This window comes from Diabrotica virgifera, chromosome 1 (genome assembly GCF_917563875.1).
Source record: "Diabrotica virgifera virgifera chromosome 1, PGI_DIABVI_V3a".
NCBI lineage: Eukaryota > Metazoa > Arthropoda > Insecta > Coleoptera > Chrysomelidae > Diabrotica > Diabrotica virgifera.
The window spans coordinates 109,044,313-109,059,295 of record NC_065443.1 but is presented as its reverse complement, the minus strand read 5'-3'; the positions used below and the strand labels follow the sequence as shown (position 1 = coordinate 109,059,295).

Genomic DNA, 14,983 nt, shown 5'->3' with positions numbered 1-14,983 from the left:
CTTATCCCATTGGGTCAGTTAATTCATCGTCTACTTTTACTTTTATTATTGTGTTGTTATGGTAGATGTTTTTGATCGTTTTAATTATTCCTAGAGGTACCTCTCTCGAGTCTAACAAATGGATAACGCCCTTTAATGTATCCCTGTCAAATACTTTCTTAAGGTCCACGAAACATAAATATGCCGGTTTGTTGTTTTCCAACGATTTCTCTTGACCTTGCCTCATTATAAATATAGCGTCAGTGCATGACCTTCCCGACCTAAAACCTTGTTGTTCTTCTGCTAATGTTATAATTTCATTCAATTTGTTTGTTAATTTTAATGTTGTGTTTTATAAGTTAATTCCTCTGTAATTCTCCGGGTCCGATTTGTCTCCTTTTTTGAAGAAAGTTATTAGGATGCTTGATCTCCATTCTTGTGGTATTCTGTTTTGTTCTATTATTTTTTGTATTAGTTTTAATAGTTGTTTAGTTAGATCTTGTCCTGCGTACTTTAGGAGTTCATTCGATATTCTATCCTCTCCTGGAGATATTCTATTTTTTAATTTTCTTAATGCTTCCTTTACCTCTCCCTCCTCGATGTTTATTTCTGTGTTTGTTGTAACTTCAGGTGTTGGTGGTTCATTATCGTCGCCTTTAGCAAATAGAGATCGGAAGTAGTCTACCCATGTTTCCTTCTGAATGTGTTTCGCTTTTATTAATTCGTTCATCTCCTTTCTTTGCCCTCTGATCATTCTCCATACTTCTTTTTGTGTTCCGTAGAAGTCGTGTTCCAATCCGTTTTGAGAAACTCTGCCAGTGCTCCGTTTTTATTTGCCTCACTAAAGTATTCGTTTCGTTTCTGATTCGTTTGTAGTGGTTGTATGCCTGTTGTGTTTGTTTCGTTCTGTGTTGTAAAAAAGCTTTCTTCTTTTCTTCACATTTTATCTTAACTTCCTCTCTAAACCACGGGGTTTTCTTCTTTAATATGTGAGTATTCGTTACTTTTCTCTCTCCAATAATTGATTCTGTTGCAGCGTTGATTATGTTATCTTTGAGTTTTTGCCAGCCTTCATCGATGTTATCGCTTTCTAATATTCCATTATCAGCAATCTTCTCTGATATTCTTTTCCTGTATGAGTATTCCGCAACCAAAGTCAAGTGCAATATTACCCCACACCCGCTTGCATTTTTCTGTACAGGCTAAAATCCCTACTGTAAAGACTACCCTATAAGCCAATGTATTGTTGCCTGTATCCCGCCATTAGGATGCACGTACTTGACACTTGAATACGGGCATGACAAGATCTTTACAATATGTAATTATAGAACCATATTCCACCATGGATCTGCAATTCATTTTGTGGTGATACGCTTCAATTACTATTTTACTATTTTTTTAATTGCTAATTTTAAATATTAACTTTCATTTAAAATTTACATTTGTTTCGTTCCTAATATACAAACCATATGCATAGAAGGGCCTGTTAAGTTTTCGGAAACGAAATATATCCCTATTTCAGGTAAAATGCCTTTGCAGTTTTAAAAACACCAGATCTAATAAATTGTCGCCTGTCTGGCCATATGGTAGAACCACATAATGACAAATTAGTGTTTGTGGTCTAGTTCAGTAGAGTCACAGCGAGCACCCCGTGCTGTCACACCCTCGCTAGAATAACAAACCCTTATGAGATATAAACAAAGCACACCTTTTTTTACCAAAAATAAATAAATATATTATTGACCGTCGTTTTACTTAATATTATTTTAATTGTTTCCGTGGACAATAAGGTTATCACACTCGCAACTCAACCACACCACGGAATAAACTGTATTGAATTTCCCTCAATCTTGTATGTGAAGCTTCTTAAACGTTTGACTCTAATATTTTTGTTTTTATCTTACCTTGGGTTTTATTTAAGAAAAAAAAACTAGGTATATCACAAAAAAATATATTACAATAACTAATATAAACTGATTTGTTCGATAGAATACCTCAAATTGTCAACGTTAGTACACCTATTAACAGTTTTCTTCTTCTTAAAATTACTTAACAAAGGCTCCACAGCTTTCAAGTCATTTAAAGACTCTAAATAATTTTTCACTAGTTCGTCTATTTTACTCAACATCTCCAAAAATACCTTGTCTTTGGATAAAACTATTTTCTGATAATTGGCATCGATCAACACACAACTCCATTCTAAAAACTTTGTGTGGGTTTCTACAAAGTTTAAACCTTTTAATGGTATGTCTTTAGACCAAGAACTTTGAATATGTTCTAACAACTCTAGTACTTTATCCGTAGAAAGATCTGATCGCAAATAAGGCAAGATGAGGACTTCACTAAAAGATCTAGCAATTATTGTATTAATAAGCTTCGAATTCTTGATTTCCAATGCGTAATTCAAAATTTGGACAAGATACTTCTCATGAATATCAGAAAAGTTGCGGAGTAGTAGATACAGCAGATCCAAATCTTTCTGTTTTATCATTTCGGGTAGCAGTTCTTCAAAAATTATATTCTCTGATAATCCTTGGTTCATGTACTGTTCAAGTTTGGTTTTTAAATCTGCAGGTAAGTTACTTTTTAGTTGTTTTCCATCCCATGAGGTTATATCCAGTTCGTGTACTATTTTAATATCTGCATCGAGGTTATTCTGAAGTTCTTTATGACTTCCCACTAGAGCTGCTAGTTGTTCTGTCTCAAGGTGGAATGGTACAACGGCCAAATTTTGCCCCACAGGCAGCAATATACTGTTTTCTTGCTTCCATATTTTAGTATTTGTAGTAAACAATTTAAAAGGTTGTTTAGATTGGGTAACTTTAAACTGTAGATTATATATAGCTAGCATAGCTCCTTCTTCGTTTGTATTTGCACCATATAAGCCTATATAATTTTCATCTAGAGATATCATTGCCACAAAATGTTTGGAAGATACAGAATCCACTATTGTATATAGCTCGCCCAAGTCGTTTTCAGAAGAGTTCTCGTTTTCTAGTGATTTTGCGAAAATACTGCCGTCCGACCCTAAAAAATAAAAATCATGTTATTTTATACATCAAGCTGCTAAGAGTTCTTAGCAGTTTGAGAAAATACACAATGTTGAAGATTTAGAAAAGCACAAAAACATTATTTGCTCTAAAGTCATTTGCATTTCATCAAGGGCGTTTTTACATCATCATAGTCTAAGTAACTAAACTACCCAACTTCTAACAAAAACTGGGAGAAAAAGATCTAGAAAATGCGGACGATAAGCAAAGAATGATGGAAAAATATATAAGCTTAAGGAAATCAAAGGCGAAATTTTTTTTATAAATCATAATCTAGTTCCAGATCATGGAATGTCAGAAATATTCAGAAAGCAATAAGGCAGAGGAGAACAAGGGAGAAATAAAAAACAGTTGAAATTAGTTTTACTAAAATAAATTGGACAGTAAAAATAAAATTTAAACTTAAGTATAAAGAAAATTGCTATTGAAAAGGAAGTTATTGGAAAGGAAAGTAACTGTGATGAATAAGTCAGCAACAGATGTCTTTATACCTTTCAAAACCTTATAAAATTGAATGAATACTAACAACACATATAAAGATACAACTATATACGACCCTTAGTGATGTATAGTAGCGAAACAAGGACAATAACAAAGGCAAACGAAGAACTACTACGTGTTTGGGAAATAACAATTCTAAGAAAGATCTTTGGGCCTATGCTTGATGAAGCAGCAGGACAATATAGAATAAGAACTAACAAAAAGGTCGAAGAGCTATATCCAGACGCTCAGGACAACTCGGAAGACATTTTGATGAAAGAATACTAAGACTGGTATAGGAAGAAGACCACATGGACTACCTCGACTCCAGTGGCGAGAAAGAGGAGATCTGAAAGATATGAGCTTAGAGAATTGGATGGAGAATGCACACGACAGAGAGGAATGGAGGCATAATGTAAAGTCAGCTATAACCCACGAAGAGTTGTAACGTCATGGAGTATGTAAGTATTATGTAAGTATTATTATGTAAGTAAGTAAGATGTAATCAGTGTTCTTGTTTATATAGTCAGTAGGTAAGATGCTATAAATATTCTTGTATATGTATACTATATATACAGTGGAACCTCGATTATCTGTCAGGGCACCGGACCAAGGGTATGACGAATAATCGAAAAGACGGTTAACAGAACATTAAAAAAAATAAAAATTCATAGTAAACATAACTCTCAAATTGTATTTGTATGTTTTATTTGACAATATAAGAGAGATTTATGTTAGTACAGACGAATCAATTTGATTTAAAATATTCCGAAATCTTTGTTTTATTATTACTTCACATTTTGCAAGGGCTGAATTTCTTAATCGACCTAAAATCATCAAATCTAATAATTATTGTGCCATGCCTTTTTATTTTCGGCTTGCGATTCTAAAAATAGAACTCCTAAGATATCATTTATCATTACCTATTTAAATTGAAATTTAATCCAGAGCCATGAATAAGAACAAAAATTATTTACATAAAAAATGCGGTGGTGGCATAACTGCATGTGTACATTTCAACGAATTTCGTTTGGCTTATCACAATGCTCAAACATGAATTGATGACTAAATTTTTACTTATGTAGTCAATATAACTTATGTATGGACCCTGACGGTTAACAGAGGGGACGGTTAATAGAGAGACGGATAATCAAGGTTCCACTGTACTCAGTGCCAAACCCTTTTTTTCGTGCGTCATTGATTTTGACGTCATATAGGATTTTAAGATCATTACATGACATTTTAGTTAAATCTGACACTGACAGTTGTCAGAATATTTATATTTATACAAACATCAATATTTATACAAATATTTGCCAAAATATTAATATTTAAAATAGTTTAATGTAAAATTAAATAAATATAATATCAAATTTCACTATACAATGCTCGAATATACCAATGACATAAAATATTTATATTTACGTAGTTATACATAATTTTATATTATAAATACATAATTTATTATAAATACATAATTTTCTAAGTTCAATGTATAATAATCACAGAGGTACGTTTTTTTCTGTCGCTTCCAACTGTAATCCAACCGGTTTTGTCGGAATCATCATTTATCAGTATTTAATTATACCATAAATGATCAATTATTGGATACGGTAGACTCAATTAAAGATTTAGGTGTTGTTCTTGATTCCTCTCTGAGCTTTAACCATCACATCAACAATATTACTCAAAGATCCATGAAAATGCTTGGCTTTGTTAAAAGGACAACTCGTGATTTCACGAACGTGTTCGCTATTAAAATGCTCTATTGTTCTTTAGTCAGGACGCACCTTGACTACTGTTCTCCAGTTTGGTCCCCACATTATTTACACCTCAAGAACAAACTTGATAGTGTTCAACATAATTTTCTTAGATATATTGGGTTCAAAAAACACATCAATTATAATTATACAGATATGGAACGATTTTTGAATATCTCTTCTCTGGATGTCCGTAGGAAGCGTAAAGATCTTACATATATATATCGGGTGTTCTACAGCATTCGCCGTTTCCCGCATCCTATTCGCCATGCTTTTCGGTCACGAATATCTTCCTCGTTGAGTTGTCTACTGTTCATTGCTTTCTCTACATCTTGTATCCATGTTCTCTTCGGTCTGCCTCTTTTTCTTCTCTCGGGTGGTACATACTGGATCATTTTCTTGGGCCATCTTGTTGGTCCCATTCTCTGGACATGCCCGTACCATATTAATCTTTTTTGTTCTATTCTGTCTATAATATCCTTTTCTACTTCCATTCTTTCTTTTATTTCTTCGTTTGGGATATGCTGCAGTTTAGATATTCTGCAGCTTCTTCTAAGCGCGTCCATTTCTAAAGCTTGAAAAAAAAAGATTTCTAAAGATCTTACAGTATTGTTTAATATTATCAATGGCATATATTACTGCCCTGAACTCCTTGCTAAAATATTGTTGTTTGTTCCCCCACGATCAACAAGACAAATTCAAACCTTTCATATTTCTTTTCATAGATATAATTACTCATATTTTACTTTTGTTCCTAGAACACTAAGACTTGCTAACTCCCTAGGTGACCTTTTACTTTTTGGTAACTCTGTTGATGTTTTTAAGAACCATTTAACCAAATGAAATATTTAGCAATGTCATAACCTTGTTATTTGTTAGTAATTAATGTTTTGTAATTATTTTACTTTGTCATGTCTTTTTAAATGTTTTGTACTCTCTCATTTTATTCTTATGATTAATTATTTATATGGGAAATAAGCCACAATTAAAATGAAAAAAATAATTTTATTAACGTTTCGACGCCCAAATCGGGTGCCGTTGTCAAAATACAAAATATTACTAAGTAATATTTTGTATTTTGACAACGGCACCCGATTTGGGCGTCGAAACTAAGTAATATTTTGTATTTTGAGAACGGCACCCGATTTGGGCGTCGAAACGTTAATAAAATTATTTTTTTCATTTTAATTGTGGCTTATTTCCCATATAAATAATTAATCATAAAAATGCCACAAGGAAATAGCTTCAGAACAACATTTTATTCTTATATATTCAACACTGTAATTATCAATATCTTATTAATGTATTACCGAATTGGGCTTGCCCGTATAAATAAATAAATAAGTAATGCGTTAGAGAGAATTCGATAATCTGTGACGCATTGAAAAAAGGATGGAGTATACAAAATACTTACACAAGGTAAACAAGTAGAGAACATTTCCCATTGCATGGAACATACGTCCCCTCACATCTAAACCATCTCTGCTTAACTCTATTTTGGAGTATTTTGGAGACCCTCCCGTGTAAATTGTCCAATAAAAATTGTTTCCAGTTATTAAACCAATATAAATGTGTTCGTTCATTGATTCACATAAGACATGATCAATTTGTGTCACATCAGTACTGGGTGGTATTAAAGATTTTCGGTTTTCTATTGCATCATCCAGGTCGTGAAGGTAACCATTTTGAAACAATATCAAATAATTTTTTCCTACATTTAATATAGTGTGAATTGGCTTCGTGAACTGAAATAAAAATAGATACTTGTGGTAATAGATAAATTTTTACTATCATCCATGCTTAAATAGTAAATAATAAACATTGTAATGAATATACTAATTAAATTATTAGAACTAGAAATAAAAAACTGATTTTATGTTGTGTAAAATTAAATCCGTCCAAGATAATTCCATTTGTAAGTAGGGTTTAGATGCTGGAATAAATCCGAGTAATTTATTGATATCAATAGATTTGTTTCAAGTTATCATCGTGTGTAATGGTACATCACCGATGCGCTATTATCCCTGTAATAAACAAATTGATAATCATAGAGATTTATTGTTATGATAAATTGCTCGCATTTATCGCAGCATCTAAAGCAGCTTATCAGGAAAGCACTGAAACTAAAATGTGGTTATTTCTGTGAAAGAATTGTATAAATAACTGCATACCTTATACTTCTTTAACTTATCCAAACTATCATCTAAATTCCAAAATTTGATATGGGTTTGATTAAAAACTGCAACATATTGGTTTTTTTGTTTGTCATACAAAACTGGAGAACTAAACTTTTCTTTCGTACGCCAACATGTGATTTGTTTTTGGTTTGATACCTAAAAATTAATATTAACATACATTTTAGTTTAGTGGAGACCCCATTTAGTATGGTATAGTTAGACCCAAACCCAGACATCCAAAGTGAAAGTTATCCTCCAACACCAAGTTGTTCTATATGGTACACATAATGTTCAGAAAAAAGTCACACCATTTTGAGCGTCGGGTTTGGGGGGGAGAGGGGGAGAAATCTGCAAATTAGTAGTTTTTTACGTTTTTCATCAATATTTCTAAAACTAAGCGGTTTAGCATGAACAATCCTCTACACAAAATTGTTCTACATTAAATTTGAAATAAAAAAGGCTCATGCATAACCCTTCTAAAATGAACGGTTCCAAAGTTACGGAGGTAGTATAGTATAATTGGTCAAAAAAAAGGCCTAACCCAGACATCCAAGGTAAAAGTTTTCCTTCAACACCAAATTGTTCTATATGGTCCACATATTGTTCAGTAAAAAGTTACACCATTTTGAGCGTCCAGTTTGGGGGGGAGATGGGGGAGAAATCGGTAAATTAGTAGTTTTTTTATGTTTTTCGTCAATATTTCTAAAACTATGCTTTAGCGTAAGGAATGTTCTATAGAAAAATATTCTACGAGAAATTTAAAAAAAAAGGTTCTATACATAATTGTTATAAAATCAACGGTTCCAGAGTTACGGAGGGTGAAATGTGGAGGTTTTCGATACTTTTTATATTTACCGATTTCTCCCCCCTCTCCCCCCCAAACCCGACGCTCAAAATGGTGTGACTTTTTTCTGAACATTATGTGGACCATATAGAACAATTTGGTGTTGGAGGATAACTTTCACTTTGGATGTCTGGGTTTTTGGTATAGTTATATCATAAATATTGCCCAAAAAATATAAAAAGTATCGAAAACCTCGACATTTCACCCTCCGTAACTCTGGAACCGTTGATTTTATAACAATTATGTATACAACATTTTTTGTTTTAAATTTTATGTAGAACATTTTTTTATATAACATTGTTTACGCTAAAGCATAGTTTTAGAAATATTGACGAAAAACGTAAAAAAACTACTAATTTACCGTCTTCTCTCCCATCTCCCTCCCAAACCGGACGCTCAAAATGGTGTAACTTTTTACTAAATAATATGTGGACCATATAGAACATTTTGGCGTGGGAGGAAAACGTTTACTTTGGATATTTAGGTTAGGCCTTTTTTGGACCAGTTATACTATACTACCCCCGTAACTTTGGAACCATTCATTTTAGAAAGATTGTGCATAGGGCCTTTTTTATTTCAAATTTAATTTAGAACAATTTTGTATAGAAGGTTGTTCATGCTAAACCGCATAGTTTTAGAAATATTGGCGAAAAACTTAAAAACTATGAATTTACCGATTTCTCCCCCCTCTCCCCCCCAAACCCGACGCTCAAAATGGTGTGACTTTTTTCTGGACATTGTGTGGACCATATAGAACAATTTGGTGTTGAAGGATAACTTTCACTTTGGATGTCTGGGTTATGCTTGGATCAACTATACTATACTATTAATCCTGAGATTGTTCAACATAATCATCCCGTGTTACATAAAAATCATTTAGATTTCAATTAGATATAGACAACTGGATGGCTGAGGACTGAGCAATTTGTCTCCACTCTCCCATTATCTTGTCTCTAAAAGGCTCAAAGATTGTCCAGAGAATCTTCTGTTCTAAGAATAATAATTTTGATGTTTCATGCTAGTTCAGTGGCCCAAATCTCACTTCTATACGTTATTATGGAGAGATTTATAGTTTTATATATCTTTGTTTTAACTGCTTGTGAGAGCAATTTTGATTTAACACCTTGGCTGCGTTTAGAGATATTTATAAATTGAGTGGGTTAAGAGGCATATATCACTGCTCTCAAATCATACTGACTTATCTGCAAAAGTAGCATTTTCTGCTGGAGTGATTTTAAGTTTCAATGCTGTCATTTATTGGCATAATGGCGAAGATTTATTCAACTTGAAGATAAATCAGTATGACATAAGACAAGTTTAAAAAATTAGAAAGTTTTTAGTAGAAGTAACTAAAAAATGTAATTTTTGCAGATAAGTCAGTATGATTTGAGCAATATGTCCAGTATGCCGTATACCCCATTTTCTGCATCAACCGTTAATGTTGCCACAGCCAACTGTTAATGTAATACAAGGTCTATTTGTCCCGTAACGCAAGGAAAAGGTGTTAAGTAGCCTCCCTAGGGGTAATATGCTTTATTCCTGACATGATTCTAGCTGCTATAATAATAATAATAATAATAGGATTTATCTAGCTTTTTAGCTATTACATTACAAATAAACATTTACATATATTTAAATAAATATAACTTAAAAACGAAAAATCAACTAATTCTTAAAATACAATTTTTTTAACCTACTTTTGAAGACTTTAACATTTGGTGAATCTTTTATGCTAGATGGTAGACTGTTAAATATTCTTAGTCCTTGAGTTTTTTCCATGGCACTTGTATTGAACCTTTCAATATGATAATTATCAAATCTTAAATTATACTGACCTAACAAAAGTGATCTTTTAATGACATAATTATTGAAGTATTGAGGAGCTTGCTTGTTAATAATTTTAAATATTAACACCAAACATGCTACATTTTTTCCGTAACTGTTTTCAGCAGATGTCGCTGATCCCAGTTATTTGAATTCTTTTCTAACTTCAAATTGTATTCATTTATCGGAATAGATTAATTCTTTGCCTTAGATTTTTTGTACTTGGTCTTATCTTCGTTGACCCTAAGGCTAATATCCCTTGCCCCGCTTTCGAAAAGGGCAAAAACTTCTTTTGCATCTCTAGTGGATTGTGCAATTCTGTTGACCGTTTTTGATTTATAACTCAAAAATTGCAAATATTTGCATCTATGATATATAATTATTCTATGATATATATATAATACAGAAGGAATTTATTTTTAACTTACTTTGTATCTGCTAGCAATATTTTTTCCTAATGTTACAATTACAACGCCTTCTTCACGATCATTTGATACATCTAAAATACCTTTGTTATCAATTAAAGGACATAAACTATAAAAGGATCCTAATTTTGCCATTTTTTTATTCTGTTAATGGATATTATTCATTTATTTCAAAAAAGTAAAGACCATGTTGTTGATATTGATTTTTAGGTTAAGTTGTTTTTATTCAACACCTCTTCTTCTTTCTTGATAATATGAAAATAACACATCTCTATTGACCTACTGATTCTACCACAGAACAAATATATTCTGTGATTGTGACTCTACCAAGTACACTCCTGTTAAGAATTTTGTCCCGCTATGTTTTAAAAAACTCATTAACATTAAATTAAAAGAGGCCTAAACTATTGCATAACACGACTATAAAATACCAAATAATAGGATTCGTTCTTTCAGGTACATTGGAATATTTTTATGCATTTTCACGTACTCACCGAGAACTTCTTCTTTAAGCTTTCCTTCGCTTTTCTCTTTCGAGATGAATGCGACTATAAAGTATAAATAACATAAATAACGTTATTTATAGTATCATGCGTATTAAGAGCGTTTGTTTCGTAATTTGAATAAATAAATATCATTCGTTTTATTGCTTATATCAGTGGTGCAATAACGCTCCATCAAAATTTTCAGTGAAAAATTGAATGTAAGCTTTTAATACATAAAGTTTTAATAATAGATAAAGTTAGAATGTTACGAACGATTATTCACTTGGGATCAAATGGATTAATTGAAGATTTAAGGATAGATACGTAAAAGAATAGTGCAGAAAAGTGTCTTACATTTTTTACAAAAGAAACACCAGATATATGCAACCATCAGTGTAAGTGCATGTAATAGTGTATAGTATATTGTCTAGCACAACTTTATAAATATAAACACTCCTTAAGCGGTTCGTTTATTATTTAACATAACGTCGTTTAAGAACAAGGATAGAATAAGAGTAGAAGTAAATTAGAAGGAGACAAAGATTCCACCTTATAGGAATATGCTGTGGCAACGGTCAGACTAGAGAGGTTTCTCCTCAACTGTCAAAAAATCATTTGCATATTCATAGAAAGATTGCTATATTACTAAAATTGTATTATTTTAACATAAATTTCGTAATCGTTGTTTAATAGTTAACAGTGGCAGTGTCCGAACTATAGTTATTAAAATGTGAAGAATAATGTTCAAGAAAAAACAGTTAAACGATCAATAAACTGTCCTTAACATCAGTGAATAAAGACTGAATTTTATGAATGATGGAAATATCTTTGAAATGGCTTAGATTTTATTTGTGTTTGTTATTTTTGTTTCTTCAGTTATGTAACGGGAATCCGATCAGTCCGAATGATACAGAAACAGGTGAGTCATTTTGTTTTTTAATTGATAAGAAATAAGGTAGTGGGTAGAAATAGATAGAAACCGAGATCTGTTCAGTTCTCAGTGGTTTAAAACTATCTGTGTGCATGACCTTATCTAATAGTTAATGTTTAAATGATAGTATTGTATAGTTTACATTGGAATATTAAAATCTTACAACTACAAGCAGCCTTTAAAGGTTTAAAAACAAAGATACCTTTTTATTGAAGAGCCTACACTTCTATCAATAGATTTAGAATTAGGTAATAATAATTCTTCCGCAAATTCGTCTCTATCTTCTGCTTTTCTTAAAAGCGTCTGTGTGTTTAACCCGGTCCATTTGCGAATGTTTTTCAACCAGGATATTTGTCGCTTACCAGGACCCCTTTTTAATAATCAGCTATAACAACTCGTACATACACATTTCTAACTATGTGCCCCAAATATGCCGTTTTTCTCCTTTTAATGGTGGCCAAAAGTTATCTGCCTCTTCCCCTTCTATGCAACACCATTTTGTTCATAATATTATGGTATCTTCAAAATTCTCCTAAAAACCCACATCTCGAAAGCTTCCAGCTTTCTCATTAAGTCAACATTAACAGTCCAAGCTTCGACTCCATAAAGAAGAATAGAGTGGATATAACATTTTACCATCCATTATCGGATGTGCAGATTGAGTATTTGGTTACTCAGAAATTTCCTCATTTTCAAAAAGGCTGCTCTTGATTGCTCTGTTATTGATTGAATTTCTGATTTCTGATTTAGATCTTCCTTAATTCAGACTCCTAAGTATTTCATTTTGTCCACTTGTTCAATATCTTCATTTTTTATCTGGTTCCTTGTTATGACTTTACTCCTCTTACTGATAACCACGGTTTTTGTTTTCTTTATGTTTATTGTTAAAATAGACCAAAACCAAACTGTTCCTCAGCATCACAAATTGTGTTTAGTAGTGTCTGCAGGTCTTTCTCACTTTCTGCGATAATGACTGTATCATTGGCATAACGAATGTTATTTAGGTATATTTTCACCATTTATCTTAATCCCTTCTGTGCTGTTTTTAAGTGCTTGTGTAAATAACTCTTCAGAGTATATAAATGGTAATGGTGAAAATACACAGTCCTGTCCCACTCCTCCATTTATTTGTTGGGCATCCGTGCTATTTCTATCTAATATTACCAGAGTGTGTTGGTTCCAACAGTGATTTTTCACTTTTTCACTTTGTTGATATAATTTTTGTCGAGTCCTTTTCACTTTAGATATTCCATGAGAATGTTATGTTTAACTTTGTTGAAACCTTTCTCATAGTCTATAACTATGATGAAAAGTATTTGTACGGTATGTATACACAATGTTTCTCTACAGTTTCCATTTAGCTTCTTGATAAATTTGGTGTAAAAGTCAAATGTTTGTTATGCTGGGGCCACACTAACTTTAACATTTAACGTTCATTATCATATTAATTTATACACCAAAAATGATGGAGTAAACTGCGCATTAAAGTGACTGGCCACACTTATTTTAGCGTGTAGTCAGTAGAAAACACGTTTTTTAAACCAAATAATTTCAAGATAGAATTTGAAGTTGCTATGCTGTTATATTTTATGAGTGCTAAGTATTATTTTATGAATTTATTATTTTATAAATATGTAGATCAAGCAAAAACCAAGACTCAAAAGAAGATGGTGGATGATAAAAATGCACAGAAAACGATTTTTTATATTTATTTAAATAAGTCATATAGCATCCCATAAGAGTGTCTTTTTTCTTTTTTAAATCTTCTATCGTCATTTGCAATGATAATGACTGCACAATTCGACGCCAAGCGTCACCATGAACACCACGATTTTTGTGTGATTTTTGTCGGGATCCCAAAACAAGGTTCTGTTTCAAACACTGTTAAAAATTCGATTAATTTTTCATTACTCCTCTCCATTTTCGTAGAATAGTATGTACTTATTCTATGTATTTCATAAAACAAATTACACTGCAAGCTAGAACTTGTTGCGTATAATTAAAACAACGCTCTTGTAGCCAAAACAATGTGATAAGTGATGGAATAACTCCTTTTCCTAAGTTGTAGCTACACCTCTCTTTAATGTCAAATAATGTGATAATTAATGGCATTAGACTGTAGTGTGGCCCCAGCATTATAGTGGCTCAATTTTCTGCTACATCCCTAGAACTCATGAAACCCAGAGTACTAAATAAAATATGACTACTCAAACCATTCTCACAGTTCGTCAATATGTACCTATTTAAATGGTAATATTTTTATGGTTTCAAATATATCTGGAACACGAGTATAGGTTTAAGCATATCAGTTTTGGCCAATATGCCATATCACTGCCAGTTTCTTGGCAGGCAGCTTTGACAGGGAAATTACTACCAAATTAAGGAACCAGATGCAAAATTTTAATTGAAAAACCTTTTTTTTTTAATTATTATTAAAGTGTTAAATTGTAAAAAAAAGGTGACATTTGAAACTGAAATTTGAAACAAGTTCACCAGTAATTTTTTTCAAATATGACCATACTTCAGAATACCAAAGAATTTTGTGTACTGGCCTGGAAGACCAAAAGATACTGCTAGCCACGAGCAGGTCAAGGATTATATAGGATTGTTGCCAATAAGTATCACAAAAGAATGATTTGTTGCATTTATGCCATAGTGGTGCCATTCCAGAGGAAATCTGGGCATGGTACAATACGTCTTACAACAAATGAAGGTTTGGTACATCGAGTTCCAGAGTTATCAATATCTAATAGCGAGAGTGAAGAAGACTAGTGAAATTAAAGGGGTATTCTAAAAGAATTTTTTTTCTACTTATTGTGTAGATTCACAGTTTTAATTTCTTTAGCGGTTAGATAATCTCTTTTAGTTTTAACATTTTGTACTTTAACATTTTCAATCCCTAGGTCTTGATGCTTTATGGAGACAAATCCATTAGCTTCACAATATACAATGATTGTGTTCATGGTTCATATGTGTTCTATTCTATTCTACTCTTCTTCTTCTATTCTATTCTTCTATATATATATAT

At 32.1% G+C, this 14,983-nt stretch overlaps 2 protein-coding genes across 4 annotated transcripts in view; one reads left to right on the top strand and one right to left on the bottom strand.

Moving 5' to 3' along the window:
* Positions 1-1,916: 1,916 nt before the first annotated feature.
* LOC114326955 (nucleolar protein 11) lies at positions 1,917-10,772 on the bottom strand. The gene is made up of 4 exons (XM_028275440.2): positions 10,543-10,772; positions 7,441-7,602; positions 6,684-7,014; positions 1,917-3,006 (listed from the first exon to the last, which is right to left on the bottom strand). Exons 1-4 carry the CDS (start codon positions 10,672-10,674, stop codon positions 1,943-1,945), a joined length of 1,689 nt encoding a protein of 562 aa, XP_028131241.1. The 5' UTR covers positions 10,675-10,772; the 3' UTR covers positions 1,917-1,942.
* A 727-nt stretch (positions 10,773-11,499) lies between these two features.
* LOC114326950 (uncharacterized) overlaps positions 11,500-14,983 on the top strand; it is a 308,181-nt gene continuing 304,697 nt past the window's right edge. Inside the window, exon 1 of one of the 3 annotated variants that reach the window (XM_050658485.1) lies at positions 11,500-11,943. In XM_050658485.1, the coding sequence (XP_050514442.1) occupies positions 11,838-11,943 (106 nt within the window). In that variant the 5' untranslated portion in view covers positions 11,500-11,837. The remainder of the gene's footprint in view (positions 11,944-14,983) is intronic. The other 2 variants (XM_028275433.2, XM_050658477.1) reach the window with 2 other exon arrangements.

Bases quoted from the DNA above. Each gene is read 5' to 3' on its own strand.
- LOC114326955 (XM_028275440.2), bottom strand. From the start codon at position 10,674: ATGGCAAAATTAGGATCCTTTTATAGTTTATGTCCTTTAATTGATAAC. The intron at 7,015-7,440 runs GTATGCAGTTAT...TTTTTATTTCAG, and splicing joins ATAAGTTAAAGAAGTATAAG to TTCACGAAGCCAATTCACAC. The intron at 3,007-6,683 runs GTAAGTATTTTG...TTTATTTTTTAG, and splicing joins TCTCTACTTGTTTACCTTGT to GGTCGGACGGCAGTATTTTC.